This window comes from Rhinoderma darwinii, chromosome 3, assembly GCF_050947455.1.
Source record: "Rhinoderma darwinii isolate aRhiDar2 chromosome 3, aRhiDar2.hap1, whole genome shotgun sequence".
NCBI lineage: Eukaryota > Metazoa > Chordata > Amphibia > Anura > Rhinodermatidae > Rhinoderma > Rhinoderma darwinii.
In genome coordinates, this window is record NC_134689.1 from 251,135,024 (window position 1) to 251,159,407 (window position 24,384).

Here is a 24,384-nt window from a genome sequence, read left to right on the forward strand (position 1 = left end):
AAAAGAAGCAGAATGGCAACATTTCTGCAACAAATCTGCCATGTGTGAAGATACCCTTATACTTTTTTTCTGAAAAAAAATTGTAGAATCATTTTCATTCCTGGATTTCAAATTTATCCCTGTTGTCAGTCCATCCTTTAGAAAAAGTCTAACAAATTGACATATTAGACAAAACTCATCCAAACTCACCGATTTCCACAGAATTGGCCGACTATCTACTCTGCGTGGGGAGGTCTCCCGACTCTCCCCCAACGGCAGATGTATTTCAACATGCAAGATCCTTTGTTCTCACAGGAGATAAGACGGTGTCAGGGTGAGGGAGTCAGGAGAAATAACTATCAACTGAACAAGCATTTGGCATACAGTTATTTAACAACCCCTTCCCTCTTTGGCCACTTTTGACCTTCCTGATAGAGCCTAATTTTTCAAATCTGACATGTTTCAATTTATGTGGTAATAACTTCGGAATGCTTTTACCTATCCAAGCGATTTTGAGTTTGTTTTCTCATGACGCATTGAACTTTAAAATGACTGTTAAAATTTGCTCGGTACATTTAGTATTTAATTGTGAAAAACACCAAAATTTTGTGAAAAATTGCAAAAACTAGCATTTTCTCAATTTAAATGTATCTGCTTGTAAGACAGGCAGTTATACCACACATAATAGTCGCTAATTAACATCCCCCATATGTCTACTTTAAATTGGCATCGTTTTTTGAACATCCTTTTATTTTTCTAGGACGTTACAAGGCTTAGAACTTTAGCAGCAATTTGTCACATTTTCAAGAAAATTTCAAAAGGCTATTTTTTCAGGGACCAGTTCAGTTGTGAAGTGGCTTTGAGGGCCTTTTATATAAGAAACCCCCAATAAGTCACCCCATTTTAAAAACTTCATCCCTCAAAGTATTTAAAACAGCATTCAGAAAGTGTTTTAACCCTTCAGGGGTTTCACAGGAATGAAGGTAAAGTAGAGGTGAAATTTCCAAATTTCATTTTTTTGTCGAAATTCATTTGTAATAAATTTTTTCTGTAACACAGAAAGTTTTACCAGAGAAACGCAACTCAATATTTATTGCCCAGATTCTGCAGTTTTTAGAAATATCCAACATGTGCCCTAGTGTGCTAATGGACAGAAGCACAGGCCTCTGAAGCAAAGGAGGACCTAGTGGATTTTGGGGCCTCCTTTATTTTTAGAATATATTTTAGGCACCATGTCAGGTTTGAAGAGGTCTTGTGGTGCCAAAACAGTGGAAACCCCCCAAAGTGACCCCATTTTGAAAATGATTCCCCTCAAGGAATGTATCTAGGTCTATAGTTAGTATTTTGACCCCACCATTTTTTTCTAAATTTATTTGAATTAGTCTGTCAAAATGAAAATGAATTTTTTTCTGAAAATACATAGAATTTTCACATTTTTACAAGTAATACAGGAGAAAAAGCACCCCAACATTTGTAAAGCAATTTCTCCTGATTACGGCAATACTCCATATGTGGTCAAAAATTGCTGTTTAGACCAACAGCAGGGCTCAGAAGGGAAGGAGTGCCATTTGGATTTTGGAGCGCAGATTTTGCTGGAATGGTTTTCGGTGCCATGTTGCTTTTGCAACGCACTGGAGGGACCAAAACAGTGGAAATCCCCCAAAAGTGACACCATTTTGGAAACTACACCCCTCAAGAAAATTTTGTAGGGGTGTAATGATAATTTTGACCCCACTGTTTATTTGCTGAATTTATTGGAATTAGTCTGTGAAGATGAAAATCTACTTTTTTATGAAAAAACATAGAATTTTAACATTTTTACAAGGAATAAAGGACACCAACATTTGTAAAGCACTTTCTGCCGAGTACAGCAATACCCCATATGTGGTCATAAACTTCCGTTTGGACATACCACAATGCTCAGAATGGCAGGAGTGCTACATGGCATGCAGACTTTGCTTGATTGGTTTTAGGCGCCATGTCGCATTTGCAGAGCCCCTAAAGTACCAGTACAGTAGAAACCCCTGAGAAGTAACTCAATTTTTGGAAACTACACCTCTCAGGGCATTCATTTAGAGGTATAGTGAACATTTTGACCCCACAGGTGTTTCAGATATTATTAGAATTAGGCAGTGAAAATTGAAAATTTTATTTTTCCCAAAATATATAGTATTAGCTCCCAATTTTTTATTTTCACGAGGGGTAATAGGAGAAAAAACACCACACAATTTGTTACTCAATTTCTCCCGAGTATGACAATACTCCATGTGTGACCCTAAACTGCTGTTTGGGAACATGGCAGAGCTCAAAATGGAAGGAGCGCCATTTGGCTTTTAGAGCGCAGATTTTGCTGGATTGGTATACAGGCACCATGTCGCGTTTGCACAGCCCCTGAGGTACCAAAGAACAGTAGAAACCACTGAGAAGTGACCTCATTTTGGAAACTACACCCCTCAAAGCATTTATCATTTGCCTGGACATATGACAGGGCTCCGAATTGAAGTGCACCATGCGCATTTGAGGCCTGTTTTGGTGATTTTCACAGCACTGACCCACAATTGCAGGACCTTGAGTCAAATAGTAAAACAAATCCCCAAGTAGTGACCTCTATTTTAGAAACTGCACCTCTCAAGGAATTTTCAAAGGGTTTAGTGAGCATTCTCACCCCACAGTTTTTTTTTTTATCTATTAGGAATGAACGCTCAGCGGATGGTGCAAAGTGAAAATTGCAATTTTAACAGATATGCCATTATAGTGCCCAATATGTTGTGCTCAGTTTGTGCCACTGCAGACAAATATCTCATAAACTGTTAAGCGGGTTCTCCCGGGTATGGTGATGCCATATATGTGGACGTAAACTGCTGTTTTGGCACACTGTAGGGCTAAGAAAGGAGGGAGCGCCATATGGCTTTTGGAGCGCAGTTTTAGCTTGGCAGTTGTTCTGTTTGGGATATTGCTGGTATTTTAGTTTATAATGTGGGGGCATATGTGAGCTGGACAGAGAACATCAGGGTATATGTAATATGTGAGGAGTACATCAGGGTATAATAAGAGGGTATAATAATGAAGTAAATAATTATCCGCAGATGTGTGGCCAGTGTCGCACTGATAAATGGCACCCAATCTTATCCGCTTTTGGAACGCTCTGCACATTTTGTGTTGCCATATTCTGAGAGCCAGAACTTTTTTATTATTTCTCCACCGGAGCTGTGTGAGGGCTTATTTGTTGCGGGACAATCTGTAGTTTTCATTGGTACCATTTTGGGGTACATGCAATTTTTTTATCAGTAAATATTCCATTTTTTGGCAAGCAAGGTGACCAAAAACAAGCAATTCTGCCAATGTTTTTTATTCTTTTTTTTTTACGCCGTTCCCCCTGGGCTAGAAATGACATATTTACTTTATTCTGCGGGTCGATACAATTACGGCAATACCATATGTATATAGTTATTTTATATTTTACAGCATTTGCCCAATAAAATCACATTCTTTTTTTTTTAAACCAATTATTTTTTGTATCACCATATTCTGAGAGCCATATGATTGTTATTTTTCCATCAAAAAAGTTATGGGAGGGCTTGTTTCTTGCGGGATGGGCTGTAGTTTTTATTGGTACAATTTTGGGACTATGCAACATTTTGATCACTTTTTATTATATGTGGTGAACAAAAAACAGCGATTCTGGAATTTTTTTAAATTTTTTTTTTTTACGGTGTTCACAGTGCGGGGAAAATAATGTGATATCTTTATAGTTTGGGTCGTTACAGACGCGGTGATACCAAATATGTGTACTTTTTGTAATGCTCTTAGTTTTTTCCTATCATAAAAGACTTATTATGGGGAAAAAGACAGCTATTTTTTTTTTTTAACTTGAAACTTTTTCACATTTTTATTAACTTTCTTTTTTGTACCGCTAGGAGACTTGAAGGCATGAAGCCCTGATCGCTATTCTAATACACTGCACTAACTGCGGGCGGGGCCTAATAGGCTTCCGTACTAGGCAGAGAAGGAGGGCATTGTTAGGCCTCCGGTTGCCATAGCAACCATCGGCACCTACGCGGGTGCCGATCGTTACCATAGCAACCATCGGGTGCGAACTAATCACCTAGATGCAGCGATCGCTGCAACAAAGGGGTTAATCTGCCAGATCAGAGGCTAGATCCGGTCCTGGCCGTTACAGTGGGATGTCTTCTCTAATATACAGCTGAAACTCGCGATTGATGGCGCAGGCTCAGCTTCTGAGCCTGCTCCATCTTCTTGGCCCTGATAGTAAGCCTTTTAGGCCCCGACGGAGGCCATTGTTAGGCCTCTGGTTGCCATAGCAACAACCGGCATTCCGGCGACGCAGGGATGCCGACAGGCTAGAAACCACCTAGATGCAGCGATCGCTTGATCGCTGCAACTAAGGGGTTAATCGGCAGGATCGGAGCCTAGCTCCGGTGCTGGCCGTTACAGCGGGATGTCAGGTGGCATCACGTTTGCATATGGAATCAACTATCCACATTAACCCCTTTAATAACCAGGCCTTTTTGCACGTTAATGACCAAGGATTAATTTTTATTTTTTCACTGTCGCATTCCAAGAGTCGTAACTTTTTTTTATTCCGTCGACATAGTGGTATCGTGGGCTTGTTTTTTGCAGGATGGGTTGTAATTTTCAATTGCATCATTTTTCCGTTCACTATGCGGCGTAAATAACATGTTACCTTTATTCTATGGGTCGCCTCAATTACGGGCATACCATATATATATATATGTATATGTATATATATGTATATGTGTGTGTATATATATGTGTGTTTTCCTACTTTTGTACAGTAAAAACCCTTTTTTTTGTGTCCCACTAGGGGATCTTACTTTGCGATCTTTTGATCGCAGATATAATGCTTTGGTATTATTATTAAATTAATTATTAAAACATTATTGCCTGTCAGTGTAAAACTGACAGGCAATATATTAGGTCATCCCTCTGGCCTTTGTTAGATCCCCGCTATTGACAGCAGCATCTAATGCTTTAAACTGCCGGAATCGGAGAGCGCTTCGATTTGGGCAGGAGCCTGGCTGTGTATAACAGCTGTGCTCCTGCCACTGATCTCGTGGGTACTGCCTCTGCCTTTGCCTTTAACAAATAGTTTTTTCCTTGTAAAAGTACTACCGTAAAACATAAAAAAAAACTATATAAATTTAGTATTCCTGTAATCGTATTGACTATTGACCCATAGAATAGCACAAAAAGAAAAGTACTTTTTGATACAGAGGGGCAGGTTCAAACAACACTTCCCATCAGGATGCAGACAAGACACAATTGCAATATAAAGAGAGATCCCATAGGTGCAAAATACTGATAAACAGTCACTCTCACGCCTACTATTCATGAGGGGGGTGGCTATTTAGTATTACCATTGCACACAAATAAAGGCCCTATTACACCTGCCGATTTTGGCAGATGCAGCGAGCGCCGATCAACGAGACAGCTCGTTGATCAGTGCTCGTGTGCTCCTGTCACACGGAGCTATGTATGGGGACATGCGGTCGTTACACCGGTCGCTTGTCCCCATACATTATTATCATGTCGGCAGCGCATCTCCCTGTTTGACAATGATAATATTTTACTTTTTTAAAACGATACGATCAGCTGATGAACGAGCGTTTGCTCGTTCATCTGCTGATTGCAGCTCTGTTTACACAGGGCAATTATCGGCAATGAGTGTTCTATGAAAGCTTGTCTGCCTGATAATTGCCCAGTGTAAAACCCCCTTTATGCTTCCACAAGTATGCCAGTCACAAGATAATGTGTATTGCACCATGCTGGCTTACAGCCTATTAGTTATACCCATAGTATTCCATCAGGGAGGCTGCCCAGCACATGCAAGGTGTGCCACACTAAGCTGACAAACTATTCTCCCCCAGCATTACAAGGCCTGGCAGCATCCTGAAAAAATATATCAATGATAAACATGAGGTATAAAAATACGCAAGCTCGCAACCTATGTCAAAGGTCCTCATCGTCTTGAGAGTCCCTACACTAGAACTCTCTATATTAAAGACCCACAGAATAGAGTCAACGTGTCATTTTTATTGGACGGTGAACGCCGTAAAAACGAAACCCAAGAAACAATGGAGGAATCTCTGTTTTTTTCCCCCTCATTCCACCCCACAAAGATTTTTTTCCAGTTCCCCAGTACATTATATGGTACAATAAATGGTGGCATGTAAAACTACAACTCATCCTGCACAAATCAAGCCCTCATACGGCTTTATTAATGGAAAAAAAAAAAAAGTTATGGAAAAAATGAAAATACAAAAAAAAATGGCTGCGGTGGGAAGGGGTTAATAATTATTTTTCCCTCATCTGTATCACAGGTCCTTGGTGGAGCACAAATGTGAAATTTTCTACACCAAAAAAATTAGGTTTCTATTTAAGGCCCCATTCACATCACGTTTGTGCTATCCGCCCAGCGTATACGTTTTTTTAAATAAAAAGAACGTGGACCATTGAAAACGTATACAAACGTGTACCATTTTCTATTTAGGTCTGTTTTTATTTATAGCGTGTATGTTTAGCGTATAGTCATACGTCGGTATACGTTTCTATCCATTTTTTACCTAAAAAAACTAATACGTTTTTTTTTATTTTTTAAAGTGAACCCTAATAGAGAAACTAACAAAAAAAAGGATAGGTTTACTGTATGTAAACGGATACAAACGTATAGCATTACGTTCTCATACGTCGTCCATTGAGATCACTGCTAAAAAAACATTACGTCGCGTATACCTTTTATTGATGTACAGAATAGCGCTTTTCAGTACATCCAAACACCAGTATCCCAATGTGAAGTATGACAAACATAGACCAAATGGACCCATTGTAGTCTACGTATATGCTGAGCTATATACTCAATACTTTTTTAGTGTTCAACAACGTATACGCCCTCCGGATAGCACAAACTTTATATGAATGGGGCCTAATAAAGTATGGCGCAAATTACTACTGTGTTGAGTAAAATGTAGTAGTGCTAGTAAATCCAGTGCTCGCCATTCACACTACTTTCTTGTCAAACTTTGCATATTTTTCTGTTTGTCTGTTTGATAAAGTTAAGGTAGCACCAACTTTCCAGTCACGAAGATGTTAACTTATTTTATGCCACCCTTAATATGGCGACTTTGCCGTAGCATTCCTACTGCCTAGTGTTCACTGCATATTCTTCACTAGTCACACAATTAAAAGTACTGCCGCTATGCACTGAGGTGAATTTTGTCCCATACACACGAATGCCACAACCAAAATGGCTCCTTCAATAAGCCGCACAATCTGCCACAAACAAGCTGGTGTAAGAGGGAAGCTTTCCACAACCAAGATGGCGGAGTGACTTCGCCGGAAGCTCGACGTCGTCGCTCAGGTGGTGATGCGCTAACGTGCCCGTGCGTGACGCTACCGCCCCTTTGTTGGCTCAGCGACGGGAGCTGCACGGTGACTCCAGGAGACCGGAACCGGGGGAGGGGGGGTTGTCCGTTAGTTGGCGAGTGAGACTATCTGAATTGGGGCAGCTTCTCGGCTTGGAGGAGGAGCGCACTCTTCACCCCGGGAGCGCGCACTAACCGGAACGGGAGCGCGCATCGGGGAGGTGATAGAGGGGCCTGAGGCCTGCCTGCCTCGGACACACCGGAGATCCCGTGTGTGTGTTTAGCTAGAGGTCCGGTGAGCAAGGCCCCATACACACCTTATATAGGAGGCGAGCTAGACACGCACCTTATATAGGATACAGACTGTCCCGTATACATCACAGTATAGCAGAGGCAGTTCCTGTGTGGAACCTAGTGACTCATTCATAGGTTATATTGGGAGCTAGAGGAGCATTCATCATACACACTACATTAGGTATTTTATACACAAGATGTGTGAGTCCACTGCTGTACTGGACAGCCACATGTCATGGTAATACTGCAGTTAGTACTGGGAACTCATTGGCTTTCTCTACAGACAGTTACCCCCCATTCCATGCCCGTGTAGAGCTGAGACTAAAAATATTTACATCAGGGTAAGGTTATCCATTCAATGAAACAATTAGGCATGTGAACGTTCCATATATACAGTGAATTGCTAAGGAAAGTGTCATTGACTCACAGGGTTAAAGATGTTTTAGATCTTTTTTTTTTTATATGTGACATCTCTATTCTGCCTATAAGAGATATACATTAACAGGCTGCTGTCTTACAATATACTCTTCCCCTCAAAGACCAGATTCCTCAAGGGGCTTTAAGCCTTACTGACAGCATTACCGCAGTGTAGCCCCAGTCATCTATATCGGCCTTGAATTAGATATAAACAGACCAGACAAAATTGCGGACATTCAGGGTGGTCATAAGAGCAACGTTGGATCCGTTTGTTTATATTACTTTACGTTTTATGGTTTTTTTTTGTGTTTTTTTGCTAACTCCTCTGACGGGACTCTGAGAAGCTGCAGCCTTTATAGCTAATTCACAATATCGGTTTGTAGTTGTGTTTATCTTGTCCCTACGACTGGGAACATGGACTCAGACGAAGGCTACAACTATGAATTTGATGAAGATGATGAGTGCAGTGAAGACAGCGCAGCGGATGAACATGAAGATGAGCTAGAACTAGCAGATGTGGAGCTGGTGGAAGCTGGACTTGGTGGATCTGAAAGAGCTGGGATATGTGGAGAAGGAGGTGGAGGTGTCCTAGGGCCAGGTCTTGGTGGGGAGGAAGAAGATGACTACAGATATGAGGTCCTCACCGCTGAGCAAATTCTACAGCACATGGTAGAATGCATTCGTGAAGTGAACGAGGTTATCCAGGTATCTCCTGTTGCATGTAAATCTTTTTTAGCAGGGGGTCTGACATTTGGGCTTGTATAATGTCTAATGATCAATATAGAAAACAGTGCTGGGCAAATCCCAGAAGCCAGGCAACAAGTGCGACTAGAAATGAATAACTGGTACATAAGGCCTTATTCACACTAGCTTTTCATAGTTACCGTCAGGAGTTATGGTAATTTTGACAGCAAGAATAGTGCAGTCTGTCGTGCTTTTCTTGCCCAGAGCCTTGATGGAAACATGGAGGACCCTATTATAACTCATTCAGAACCAGCAAAGCTAATGTGAACAGAGACTTACTTGTTGGATTGTTTTCTATTAATGTTTATGAAAGATAAATGTAAATGACTTCTGGAGTGGTCTCATTGGCATATATTGCTAGTAAATTTAGGTATTTAGGTCCAGAGATGTGCTGGGTTCATCAAATGGTATTTAGGATGCATTTTAATGGTTATAGCAGTTTGGTTTCTGCAATGATTTATCACAAGAAGGTGAATATATTAGTAGCGCTGGTATACGGATAGACATTTTGGTATTGGTCTTACCTAGGTGATCAGGGTTCCTAAGAAACTCTTTACTAAATAGTGCAAAATACACTCGTGAAAAGACCCCTGAAGTGTAGATCCAGTGTAAGGTGCGAACCTACACTTATAAATAATGGAATATGCAACTACTGCCGAATATGTTTATTTTATGAATACTCCCAGTTTGAAAGCAGAGCATTCATATCCTTGTGGGATCCCTCTCGGCCCATTGGTATATATGGGCTTTCTTCCCCCAAAGAAACCCAATCACTTCCTAATGTATGTTTTAATATTGCAAGGTTCCTGAGATTATCAATACCTGTGACCGTATATAAACAGCACAGGAGCAGAGGCAGCTAGTCCATGTGGCATCAGCGTTTGTTATAACACGTGACTACATCACCTATAGCATGGCTCACTGTGTTTCTATGAGAATTATCTAGAAACCCTCATTGTACTTCTCTGCACTGGCCTAAAGCTATGTAATAAATGGTTGTGGTGTGTCACATGACTGTTTGATAGTGCCATCACATGGATAAGAGAAAAAAATCTTTAAAGACGACGCCGTTAATCACAAAATATATGACTTTATCATGGAGGTTTTTTTTTTTAGCTTGATGGCACTAGCTGTCTGTAGAAGAAGGAATGTAAGTATGATCTCAATGCAGTGACCTGGTATGAATAAACACTTTAGGATCCAGTTATGTGACTTTAAGTTTACCATCTTAATAATTTCCATGTCCAGAAAATAAGGGAACCGATTTGTATCGGTCTTGCTCCCTCTCCAGCTCTGCGTGTCTTATATATTTATGTAAGTGACATGAATATATTTGGAATATTTTGAAAGCACGACTTTAGTGATGTTATCCTTGTCACATGATCTACAGGACTCTGAAGACTACAAGTAGCAGGGTATTGGTCATCTCATATCAACAAATTAATAAATAAATGTTTATCCCCTTCTTGTAGAATAAAATAGATATTCGAACTTCTGCCATATGTCTTCTTAGATCAAAAGGGGGATTGGATCTCGGCCCAAGGAAGAGGGGAATCCTTTCCTAACATTTCCTTAGGGAATGTTTACCCTCCTTTTGATCAAAAATGACTTGCAGGAAAACAGATCTCCTAAGGGTATGTGCACACACACTAATTACGTCCGGAATTGACGGACGTATTTCCGCCGCAAGTACCGGACCGAACACAGTGCAGGGAGCCGGGCTCCTAGCATCATACTTATGTACGATGCTAGGAGTCCCTCCCTGCCTCTCTGCAGGACAACTGTCCCGTACTGTAATCATGTTTTCAGTACGGGACAGTTGTCCTGCAGCGAGGCAGGGACTCCTAGCATCGTACATAAGTATGATGCTAGGAGCCCGGCTCCCTGCACTGTGTTCGGTCCGGTACTTGTGGCCGAAATACGTCCGTCAATTACGGACGTAATTAGTGTGTGTGCACATACCCTAAACGTGATGTGCAAGTGGCCTAAAACATCAGAAAACTACTAGAATGTCCCTAATGTTGTTTTACTGAAGGGGGTAAAATATTTCTTCTGTTGCAAAAAATGGACTGCCTTCTATCATCCCTTCATCATACAAGGGGCACAATGCCAGAGAGGATGTATTTCACTATATAGCACAAGTTTCTTGTTTGAGATCTCCTGGCCAGATTAAGGCAGTTTTTGGTGCCAAATCTAGACGTGTGAATTCAGAAGGACTGGTATTATAAAGGAAGGACTTATACTTTTCGTACCAGTTGGGATCCACTCCTGGCTTTGGCTCAAAATATTGCACCAAAAACCATCAAATATTTCATCTGTGATTCCGGATCCGAGTGTGCATGTTAATTTCAGTGGGAAGAGGGGTATAAGCCGCTTATCTCTTTGTGGGTAGAAAGTATTAGGCATGTTGTGATCACTCTTTTCCCGTTCGTTCCTCTTTGAGGGACAGCGGATAGACCCCCCATAGACATTAGATTGTTGGACGATTCTGCAGAAATTATTGGATTTGGATGACTTTTATCTCATGTATCGGTGAGATTGAGAACACTGGTACACCCAACGTTCAATGGAATGAAGGGGCCTTTTCGCTCCATGTCTGTGCTGCTGTATCTGGTTCTACAGGTCAGCCCTATTCAACTGAATACGACTGACCTGGAATACCAGACATCGAAGCATAAATAAGAGCAGACTAGGCCATCAATGTAAAAACCCTTCTCTATCTCCAGAAAACCCCTTTAACCCCTTATCTCCCCTGCTTTTTTGATGGCTCTGTGCACTTCTGTCTGCAGTGCCATCAGCAGGGTCACACTGACAGGACAAGCCTGTACTGTTTCAGGGATTTGAACTCTGTTCCCTGTAAGTAAAAACTTGCATAGTTCTTGTAATGACCGCTGTGTTCCCAAATGCAGAAGACGCTGTTTTTGCATTCTGGCGTTTTTAGGGAATCCCATGGCATCATTGATGACGTCACACAGACTCTTTGTGGCGAGAGGGCTTGGAGGCATGCAGCTAAGAAGCGATCAGCGTCCCCTGTATACAGATTACTGGTAAGTGATCTAATGGGCAGTTACCGTTAGATCACATTTGTGAAGGATCTGTATATGGGAACTGCAGGGACCAGACAGAATGATAAATTAATTGTAAAAAGAAATAAAATAAAAAAAAAACAATGGAAAAGGTTAAAAAAACAAAAGCACTAAATCCTGCATGGCTATTCAAGTGCACAACATCCTACGTGACACACATGCTTTTTGCATTGGCATTAGATGCCCAGGCAATCGTACATTCTGTGCAATATAAACGTATGTAATCCCTAACATACAATAATTACCCCTGCCCTGCAATTCTACCCTGGCCCTATCTGCTCTTGCACCTTCAACAAAAATGTCTGTATCTGGAGGAATATCATCATTGTGCAGATGCTGCATCTAAGGCCGGATTTACACGAGCGTGTGCGTTTTGTGCATGCAAAAAACGCGGTGTTTTGCGCACGCAAAAGGTCCATAACAGCTCCGTGTGTCAGCAGCATATGATGCGTGGCTGTGTGATTTTCGCGCAGCCGCCATCATTATGACACTCTGTATGTTTGTAAACAGAAAAGCACGTGGTGCTTTTCTGTTTTCACTCATACATTTTACTGCTGTTGAGCGAATCACGCGCGTCACACGGAAGTGCGTCCGTGTGCTGCGCGGGATTTTCACGCACCCATTGACTTCAATGGGTGCGTGATGCGCGAATAACGCACAAATATAGGACATGTCGTGAGTTTTACGCAGCGTACACGCTGCGTGAAACTCACGGACAGTCTGCACGGCCCCATAGACTAATATAGGTCCGTGCGAGGCGCGTGAAAATCACACGCGTTGCACGGACGTATATCACGTTCGTCTAAATAAGCCCTAAGGCTGAGGGAGGAAGATGCATGTTAAACTAAAGTAGTATATTCTTGGTGCTATAGACATGTTATATGTACACGTATTTGGCATCGCTTTAAAACGGCGGACGAGAGGATTCATTTTTGTGGTAAATAATATTGATTTAAAAAAGACCTTTAAAAAAAGCTAAGACCTAAAGACTAAAGGTATCCGCTCCAACGTTAAATACAAAGAAAACCCCCATGCAGCCAGAAAAACTAATTTGGGGTAGTAATAAGAAAATAACAAAACACTTCTTTAGAATGCAGCGTTTCAAAAGGTGAACTGTTGCTTTGGGCCATAAAGAGGCTCTGTCACCAGATTCTCAAATCCCTATCTCCTATTGCATGTGATCGGCGCTGCAATGTAGAGAACAGTAACGTTTTTTTTTGTTTTTTTTTTAAAACTTTCATTTTTGGCCAAGTTATGAGCTATTTTTTATATATATATATATATATATATATATATATATATATATGCAAATGAGGTTTGAAATGGACAACTGGGCGTTTATTTTTTCGTTATGTCCAACTGGGCGTGTATTGTGTTTTTAACTGGGCATGTTTACGTGTATGACGCTGACCAATCGGTGACCAGTCAGCGTCATACACTCCAACATCTGCACGCTCCTCTCCTGAAATATTCTGTGCTGCTGTGTACTCTGCTCTTACCATTACGTATCTCTCAGTCTGTTACCTCTCCTCCACTCCTGTCCTCAATAACACCTTCACATGATTGGAAAGTCACCACCCCGCACAAGATCCTACTGCACGGCTGACAGCCTTGCAGAAGAGGATGGAGGCGCAGCCTTATATAGTGGATCGAGCGGGTTCCCCAGCAGCATTTAAAAAAAAAAACAGGATCCTGACCTGTCCACCGAGTTTAAGGCAGCACAGAGTATTTCAGGAGCCGCGTTCTGCTCCCGTAGGTAAACGGGGTAGCAGCACTGCGAAGACCGCACAGAGAATTCACCGGCGGTCAGGATAGAACGTAGCAGCTAGATGAGGGGAACACACCCAGCTGCTAAGTGAGACACACAGCAGGGTGGGCTTCCAACACAACCGTGCTGTTAGCTATACAGCTGACGGCTGTCAGCCGTGCAGTAGGATCTTGTGCGGGGTGGTGACTTGCCAATCATGTGAAGGTGTTATTGAGGACAGGAGTGGAGGAGAGGTAACAGACTGAGAGCTACGTAATGGTAAGAGCAGAGTTCACAGCAGCACAGAATATTTCAGGAGAGGAGCGTGCAGATGTTGAGTGTATGACGCTGAATGGTCACTGATTGGTCAGCGTCATACACATAAACACGCCCAGTTAAAAACAATACACGCCCAGTTGGACATAACGAGAAAAAAACGCCCAGTTGGACATAACGAGAAAAAAACGCCCAGTTGTCCATTTCAAAGCTCATTTGCATATATATAAAATTGCTCATAACTTGGCCAAAAATGAACGTTTTAAAAAAAACAAAAAAAAAACGTTGCTGTTATCTACATTGCAGCGCCGATCACATGCAATAGGAGATAGGGGTTTGAGAATATGGTGACAGAGCCTCTTTAATGCCCAAAACACCCCACACTTAAAACAGGAAAAAATATCCTGTTCTTCCAGGATCAACTCATTTACATTTAACATATAACTATGAAACTTTTTTTTTTGGTGTAAATGACAACAAACTTAAACTTTTCTTTCTGCAATTATTACAAAACAAGTCGCAAAAAACACATGAAAGATGCACTTACCCACATTCAGATTGTGACAAAACCTGTATGTGTGAATACAGCCTATTGCTCGTGTAATATGTAATTGACTGAGGCTCAGGTTAGGACTAGATGTCTTTGGTCAAGTCTAGTATTGGGGTGTACACTGAATACTAGACAGCTACTTCCCCTCAGCCCTCTATAGTGGATGTCTGCCCAGGAAGGAACGCTTCCTGACCGGTTCCCTTTAAAAAATAATCTATCACAGCTAATGCCAGTTAAAGGGAATCTTATTTCTCATGACATCACTGCCCACTAAGAAGGATTTCCACCAGAGACAAAAATGTGCATGTTGGTAAATCAGAAGTAAGGCCCTTTGCACATCTTTTTCCCCTACATCTAGCAGGGTATGCCAGTAAAGCTCTTGAGGTACACGCTAGTTATGTCCATAGGGCCCTATTAGCCCGATAGTGGCCAAAAGAGTTTCCTTTTGGCCTCCGCCAGGCTGGTATACATTGTAATACATTTATTTTTTTGAGGTATTGAATAGCGTAGTAGACTCTGCTATTCATTCTGGCAGGATTCCACAAAAAAAAGTATACTGCACTGTTAGTTTTTAACATGAGAGCCTATGGGTGATGTATATGTTAAAACCTGGTCAAACAACGAGATGTGAATGGGGCCTTAGAGGATTAGCGTAACTTTGATTGTTATTTTTCTAGTCTAATTTATCACCTATTTTTGAGAGTGACAACTGGATCCTCTGCTATATTGGTTGGTTCTTTTCAGTTGGCTTTTTGTCTGTTTTTTTTTTTGTTTTTTTTTAAATTACGTGGGTTTGCCTGGTTTAGGAAATGTTGTGTTAATAGGAGAGTCTCCCATTCAGGACCAATACTACTTTCCAGAGCACAGCATCTCTCATTCTGGAGAATACTTTTCTGGTTCCCCCACAGTTTACAGCTGTTTTCAGGGGGAAGGACAGCAGGACACACTGTGATTTCTTGTAATGTGGTGCATTTCTTGTGTTTTTTTGTATTGTGTATTGAATGTTGCTAAATTACCAGTAAAAGTAGTCCGGTAACTTACTAGCATGTATTCTAAGGGTACGTCCACACAGCGTAAACACTGCGGAATTTCTGTCTAGAATTTCCACGCAAAAACTTTGCAACACCAAAGTGAATGAGATTTGAACAAATGTCATCTACACGCTGCGGATAAAACACAGAAAACACATGTGGAAATTGACCTACAGTGCGGATTCTCAATCTACAGCATGTCAATTTCAGAAATGATAATCCAGGCAGAAATCATTGTTCATACATTTATTATATAAAATAATACAAATTAACAAACATCCATAATCACATACCAACAATTACACGTCCTCCATTCCTTCTCTCCCCCCTCTACCTCTCTCTGGATACACGGGTTATTCTACTCTACTTTTGAAACTAAATGCTCCTCGTACAAATTAGATAAACGTCGGCCGAATCCGCCAATTTCAGCGGGAACAGCCAACTATTTAAAGTGTAGCTAAACGTTCGACAAACTTCTGACATGTCCTAGTGACATGTCAGGAGTTTGTATTGGTGGGGGTCCGAGCACGGAGACCCCCACCAATCGCTAGAACGAAACAGCTGAAGCGTTCGTGTGAGCGCTGAGCTGCTTCGTGTCTGTTTGCCATTTTCTGGAAATAAATGTATCTGTGTACGGACTCAATAGAAAGTCTATGAGCCCGTACTCCGACACATCGGCTTTCCAGAAAATGCCAAACAGAAACTAAGCAGCTGAGCGCTCACTCGAACGCTTCAGCTGTTTCGACTAGCGATTGGTGGGGGTCTCCGTGCTCGGACCCCCACCATTACAAACTTCTGACATGTCACTATGACATGTCAGGAGTTTGTCGAATATTTAGCTACACTTTAATGTGTGTGGGGGGGGGGTGTACCGCCTCCCCCCCCCCCCCCCCACCCAATGGCAGATGGGTATCTTGGATTTCAACATGCCCGATCCTTTGTTCTTAAAGGGTAACTATAAACGCTCAACAAACTTCTGACATGTTATGGTGACATGTCAGAAGTTTTGATTGGTGGGGGTCCGAGCACTGCGACCCCCACCAATGGCTATATAGATGCAGCAGAAGCGCTTGTGTGAGCGCTGAGCTGCTTTGTTTCTGTTCGGCTTTTTCCAGAAAGCAGATGTAGCAGTGTATGGACTCATAGACTTTCTATTGAGCCCGTAAACTGCTACATCGATTTCCGGAAAAAGCCGAACAGAAACTAAGCGGCTCAGCGCTCACACGAGCGTTACTGCCTCTTCGTTTTAGCGATTGGTGGGGGTCCCAGTGCTCTGACCCCCACCAATCAAAACTTCTGTCGTGTCACCATAACATGCTAGAAGTTTGTTGAAAGTTAAGTTACCCTTTAACGGGAGATTAACCACTGCCAGAGGTGTTTGTCAGTGGCCTATTCCCCTCTCCCTATTGAGAAGACATGCACGTTTGGCTGAGCATGTATGGGATGGGAGGAATAGTTGTCTGCCGAACAAGTGTTGACCCATCGGTTATCTAAGGTGTATGGCCACCTTAAAGATCCGATGATATTCATTTCTTTGTAATAGCCTCTTTAGCTGCCAAGTATATCAAATGATTTAGATCTCGGTGACAGGATTTCTCTGGATCGTAATGAAATAAAAGTAACCATAGCTCATTCATGTTAATATAACTTGTGACTCACTGTATAAGGGTTACCCATTCTTCCCAAAACGTCTTGATTGCAGGGCATTGCCGCGAGCAGTGAAACAGACCGGCTTATGTCCACATTTAGGACATTCTTGTTAGTAGCCAATAAAATATTTTCTGAATGTTTTTTTTGAAGGCTCTATTGGAGTTCATAAAGCTACTGTATCGATGCATCACATTTATATCATCCATAGTTTGATCTGTTGGCGTTATTTTCATTTGTTTCATGCTTTCATCTTGGTTTTATTCCCATCTTCAACATCTATGGCATGTCCACAAGAAATGCCATAAATGCCTGATAGGTCCAAGTCCCGTCTCTTGGACTCTCACTTATCAGGAGAACGGTGGTCTAGTCACCCTTTTTTTTTCTGATTCACACTGGCCGATTTCCCCATTGGGGCTCTAGACCTCCGTTCCCGGGATCGGTGGGGGTCACAGCGGTTGGTTCCCCCAGGGATCAGAGATTTATCACCTTTCCTGTGGAGAGAGAGAGAAATGTCTATCCTGGCACAACTCCTTAAAACTAATGCACAGTACTAGTACATTGCACTTCTGTACATATAGTAAGCTGAACGTGTACCTCACATTTGGTTAAAATTTTACAATGCGTTTTCTGGGTTGTAACACTAGGTCTGTATGGGCACAAGATGTAAAAATGAAAAACTTGTTTCAGCTCCATTCCTGTCTCTCTGGTCCTCTCCGTGTGCAAGTAAATGTGATAATGGGACGTCCTCAGAAACATAACGGCATAATGTGTTCTAGTAACATAATGGCAGAATGTGCGTTAGAAAAGTAAAGCAAGCGACGTGCGCCATATTTATAAAAGGCTAGTTCAATTTAGTCAGTTATTAATGACTAGTGCCATTTTCTGGTGCAACAAACTGTCCTAAAACAAATCCGACCGTCATGATGTGGCGTAAGTGTTTAGTATGTTGTGAGCTGCTCCAATATATATTATTTAGTGTTCTCCATTGTGAAAAAAAAATGGTTAATAAGCTTTTTATACGTAAAACCAGAAAATTCCTCTAAGGGTTGGTTGCGGAAAAAAATAAATAATAATTCTACCCCATTAAGGCTATGTTCACGTTGGTTTTTTTTGCCAACGTTTTCACGTATACATTAAATGTCTGTGACGATGCCTACAGTGGCGTATGTAACCATAGACTTTAATGATATCCGTTAAATCGATATGTCGTGATCTGAGGTCATGAGTGTTAATGACTTATCCATTAAACAGATACCATTATAGACTCTTGAAAAGCCCATGACGTATGCGTTTAAACATATGCCTGTGATGTATTCAATACAGTAACATACATTACCCATAGGCGCCCATGTTAAACAAAAAAAAAAAACGTAGACCACGCAGTGTATTTTTTGGGCTAGCGTAGCCTACTATTCCATCCTTAAAAAATAAAAAAGTATACTGATGTATCCAGCCTGACACACTTTTTGCTTCTGTGCGGCTAATGGAGTCCTATGGACACGTTTAGCGTGTACGTCAAAAGCTTTCCCGACGTACACGCTAGACGGACATCACAAAGTGATGTGAACAACATGTTCCTGCTGCAGAAAGTTTCTGTAATTAGAATTTTGCCAATGTGAACCAAATATTTTTTATCGATAACTTGGGACCGTGCTTATTGTTCTGTTCTCATATGTATCGTGTAAATATTGTATATTTAACTTGTCCATTTACTTGTTATGAGTTTCTTTTAATGTCATGTGTCCTAATGTATGGACAATCTCTTTCAGATGTAGCTTTATTGCCCCTTTACAGCAAACAGGTTAATTCCTGGTCCACAGACCAAGCTTCTTATGTGTGACGCAGAAGCTAATCACTAGTCCCTGTCTCTGCCCGCTAAATGTGTCCGTTTTACTCAGCCGGTATCCAGGTTTAATCAGCTTATATACATTATTTATCTATACAAATGGCACAGCGGCAACATTTCACAATGGTATTAAATGAGCTTCCTCTAACCATACAATGTAGGTTTACACTTGTGGTCTAAGAAATGTATCATTTTAGTTGAGAATCATTTAAAATGAAAGATCCTAATAAGTTTTCTTTTAAATGCACATTTATGGTCCCGCTGGCAGTCCTTAATCTAGTCTAGAATTCATCAATTCCAATTCACTAGCAGAAGCTGTGAGGTGTGAATGATGGAATGAACCAAGGCACATATTTAGGACTAGGCAACACTTGTATGGAGGAAGCCCCCCAAGAAATAATGGATTGTTTTTGCATCTGTTTTTTTGTTAGATAATGGTGTTTTATGGGTCTTATTTCAGGCTGGATTCGTACAACCCTGTTGAGGAGCTATTTTATGCACGTTACAAAAAAACCAAAACCGTTTACTTCAACCGGGGATTTGTTGTATACGTAAGGTTGCCCACTTTTTTAGTAGACCATTTTTTTTGCCCCTTTTTGTTCTCTTATGAACTAGTAGGTGTTGCATTTTAGTCACAAGGGAACAGTGTGTAGTATTTTTACATGGAGTTTTTAAGGATAGCTTTATTGATATCTGCAATTGCAAATTTTGGAGGTAGTCATGGGTTTTTGCATGTTGTACCTGTGAAATGGACAGGTACTTCATTTTATGTCCCTGTTTGTGTCAAGTTTCTGACTTGTGTACACCATGTCCTTGAAACCGGAGAGTCTGTAGCAAAAGAAGATCTCATAATGCCACTGAATGATTAGATTAACCTTTCCACTGCCAGACATGGCCGGTATATGACCTGAATGGATTGTGTTATTTCTCTATGAACTAGTAGTGAGGAATTTGTAGAACATGACCATTTTTAAAAGGCGGGGTGCACATCCATGTTGAATACTCCGCTATTTTTTGGTAAAATGATGGAAACCCAACAGACCCCATTAAAGTCCGTTGGGTCCGTGTCTGTCGCGTGACCGATCCATTACAGCATTTATTTCTGTTTTTCTGCTCCTGTGACGGAACAGAAAACTGAATTGTTAGTGCAGATGTGAACATAACTGCCTACTCATACTATGTTTGAAAAAATACATCTTATATTTTACTAACCACCTCGCCTTTGTAGTACATTATCATCTATATTAACTTATCTCAGAATTAAATCTCTCAAAAAATTGGCCAGATTGCTAGTGCTCCGTCGACCCTTGTTTAACTTTTTCGTGGCTCTGTTCTGGTCCCCTGACACTGTGCCTCTTCCAGCAGCGCTCATAGTTGTCTCGTGGTAGCTTTTCTTGCTCCTTCGACCACACACTCTGAATCATACAATACAGTGCATGAGAGGGTGAAGCATGTTACACTCTCCTCAAGCCTGCCCTTCGTATCAATGGGAGTAGCTTCAGGTCAGGGATAATGTAGTGGTAGACCCGAGGTGGATCTAGTGAATGGAGGAGATAAAAACATCCGGGGGTCCAGGTAAAACTCAGATTTTCAGGTTTGACTGGAAAGTTTCTTTAACCCCTTCCCATCACAGCCATTTATCAGATTGTTTCGTATTTTTCCTCCCCATTAAAGAAGTTTAAGGGCTTGATCTTTGTGAGATAATTTGCAGTTTTCCATGGCACCATTCACTGGACCATAAAAAGTACTGGAAAACTGGAAAAAAAAATGTTGTTGGGTGGAATGGGAAAAAACAGCGATTCCTCTATTTTTTGGGGAGTTTTGTTTACGAAGTCCACCATGTGGAAAAACTTCATGTTAACTCTATTCTGTGGGTCAATACGATTTGTGTTTTTTTATGTTTTACTTCTTTTACAAGGAAAAAACTAATTGTTAAAAATAAAATTAGTCTTGTGTTGCCATAACTTTATTTTTCCGTCGCTTGTTATGAGGGTTAATTTTTAGCGGGGCGAGCTGTAGTTTATATTGGTTTTGAGTTACATGAAATTTTCTGATCGCTTATTATATTTTTTTGTCGGAGATGAGGTGACCAAGAAACAATGATTCTGGCGTTTTAAATAGTATTTTTATGGCGTTCACCGTGCTGGTTAAATACTGTTAAATATTGTGATGGTTGGGGATTTTATGGACGCGGCGATACCAGTTTTATGTTAATTTTAATTATTTATTTTTTTACATTGCTTTTGGGGGAAAATGGGAAGTTTTTGTTTTTTAAACTTTTAACCGCTTAGTGACCACGCTATTCTATCCAGCAAAAAACTGTATACTTGCTGTATACCGCCTGACAGGAGGCCAGAAAGACTCTATTGTCCACTGCTGGTATAATAAGAGTTTATGGGTACGTTTGACTTATGTGATGGGAGCTTTCCCAATGCATGTGTCAGCCATACGAGGAAAACGCAGCGTGAACATAGCCTTACGGCTCTAACTTCTCATTGACTAATATGTAGCCAATTTTACATTTTGTCACAAATATTTTATATCCTAGAAGCCTATTGCATAGACCTGTTGTCTAGGCTGTTAGTGGTCAAATCAATCCTTGTGCGCACAATTTTTTCATTTCCAGGGAACACCTATGCCCATTCTTACCTTCGATATAATGTGTACTGATTGTACACAGGCAGTTGTTAGGGCATACCTAAGTATGCCCTAACAGGAAATATGGTCAGACAGCCCTGGGGTCCTTCAATGGACCCTGAGCTATCTGCCTATACCAGGTATAGCCATTGATCGTGTCACCGGGATTTCCGATGCAAAGGGGAGACCCCCTTGTCACTTTAGCTTTGAATGCCGTGATCAGCTTTGATCACGGCATTCAAGGGGTTAACGGAGGAGAGAATCATTTTCTCTTCTCTCCGCCGATAGAGCGGGGCTGCGGCTGTGTATTACAGCAGTTACAGCCGCTGCCCCGCTCATCATGGCGCGCGGACACTGGCTGTCACACAGGACGAGAATACTCGTCCTAATGCGCCAAGTACCCGCCGCTCAGGACGAGTATTCTCGTCCTGTGTCGGCAACCAGTTAATGAAAACGTATTTGGTCCTTTCTATTCTGTATCGGTCAGCAAAACATAAACTGCTCTGCCTCTTTCTTGGGGAGCGTTTAGTAAAATAGAAGACTTATAGTATTACTCTTGTTTTATATATTCAGCTATCTCCAAGTTTGGTTTTACAATTTTATGGTATAAAATAAATGTTTTTAGCTTGTCCCTGCTGTGGAGTGACTCTAAGCATTATGATCTCTACAATAAATTTGTATTCATTCTTCCGGAGTCTATTTGCAGGTAGCGTGTACAGTTATCTAATGGCTGTAGAAGGTAGGTCAGAGGAGGCAGTGTGAAAGTATTATGCTGTGTTCGCACATTGTATATTTGTTGTCGATTTTTGGTTTCAGACTCTCTGCACTGAAAATCAGCCACAAACTACAATACTATGTAAGTGAATGGGGTTTTTAAACTCCTTATTCATATGCAGCGCAGACCATTGTCACCAGAGTTTAGTCATTCGGGATGCTTGCCTCCGGTTTCATACAAAAGTACAAAGGATTTTGTTACAGATTTTCTGGGTTGTGAATGAACGTAGATTTGGAGAAGGAGACAGGGCAGTGAGCACAATAAGGCCTCTATATTAACAGTAGGCAATAATGTATTGCTGATATTAGTCACAAGCGCTTATAGGCAGACGGAAGGGTCATTTTTATAGGAAGCCAGCTGGCGGGTCGGTGTGGGAAGAAACCGCACTGGAGTAACATTTAGGAAATACGCATGCAAATGTCCCTGATCACCGTAATGAAATTCTACAAAGCAGCAATGCTAACCGTAAGCGTGAATTTACATATGCGCAACTGAAAGTGTTTTCCGTACATCTGAAATATCGAAATGGGGTTGTTTCTGCCGCACGTGCTTGGATTTCTGTAATCCCCCTTCAGGTGTATGGAACAGTCACAGAAATTCCTGCAACAACTGCCCTCTGACCCAATTATGTGATACAGAAGCTGAAGATATGAAATCACATTCTGAGGTGGACTGGACCCCAGCATTGTTTTACATTTTTGCTCTAAAAGTGGTACTATATTTTTGAAAGAAATGGTGTAACTAGGAATACAAATCGTCACAATTTCAGACTTTTTGAAATTTTCTTTAAGTTTTGTGAGAATGCGGGAGAGAGACCGTTTGAGGAAGAAAATACCACTGAGGGAATATAATTAATGCAGCACTCCAGTAATTTTTTTTTATCTTGGACCTCGTTTTGAAAGAACGTCCGGTAAAAGGTAGGGCAAGTAATCCTCTTACTGGGCACTTTATTTTGCAAACTATCCTATCGGTTCCGGGTGCTTTTGCATCATGTGACTAACCCACGCTGTGACTGTCTAAATCCTATGTGGTCCGTGGTGTGGATCAGTCATCACTTTCACTGCATTCCTATAAGCGGCTCATATGTGGGTCTCATAGAAATGCATAGTGAAAGTGACCTGTCCACACAGAAGACACTATAGGATTCAGACAGTTGAGGGTATGTTCATACGCAAACTCAAAAACGTCTGAAAATACGGAGCGGTTTTCAAGGGAAAAAAACGGCTTAAAATAAGCTGTGTGAACATACCCTTACGGTGCTGGTCACATGACAACGTTGGACCGGAGGAGATAGTTTACCTACCTTACCTTTTACTAGGTGTACTTTCCAAATGGGGCCAACATAAAGGATTTTACCAAGTTCTGCTTTAATTGCAAGTTGAAGTGCGGAAAATAAAAAATGCAATATCTGATGTTCATGACTGATCTGCTTATTTTTATTTAATCTATAGAATCCAGCTACCATCACGAGAATACTTCTGAGTCATTTCAACTGGGACAAGGAGAAGCTGATGGAGAGGTGAGTCCTTCTCTATGCAAAATCATTTTAAGGACGCAGCCTAGTTAGGGCCTAAAGGGACATAGTGATTTTTGTTTCATCTCCGCATTCTGAAAGCTTTGTTTTTTTTTTTTCAGCTGACTTAGGCATATGAGGCCTTATTTTTTGCTTAATGAGTTGTAATTTAAATGGCACCAATGTTTAATGCATATAACTTATTGAATTACTTTATTAGTTTTGGGTGGGAAATGGTTAAAAAACAGCAATTCCTCCTTTTGTTTTTTGCTATTTGTTTTTACAGCTTTCATCGTGTGGTATAAATGACAAGTGGGATTTATTTTGCGGGTCGTAGCGATTACTGTAATTCTAATATTTTTTTTATGTTTTACTACTTTTGCACAATAAAAACACTTAAAATAATAGCTTTTTGTGTCGCTGCATTCCAAGAGCA

The 24,384-nt window shown here is 41.0% G+C and overlaps 1 protein-coding gene across 1 annotated transcript in view; it reads left to right on the plus strand.

The window, feature by feature from the left end:
* The first annotated feature begins 7,385 nt into the window (after positions 1–7,385).
* Positions 7,386–24,384, plus strand: part of ARIH1 (ariadne RBR E3 ubiquitin protein ligase 1) — a 76,112-nt gene continuing 59,113 nt past the window's right edge. The window contains exons 1-2 of the mRNA XM_075857723.1: positions 7,386–8,798; positions 23,887–23,954. Of these exons, the coding sequence (XP_075713838.1) occupies positions 8,508–8,798; positions 23,887–23,954 (359 nt within the window). The 5' untranslated portion in view covers positions 7,386–8,507. The remainder of the gene's footprint in view (positions 8,799–23,886; positions 23,955–24,384) is intronic.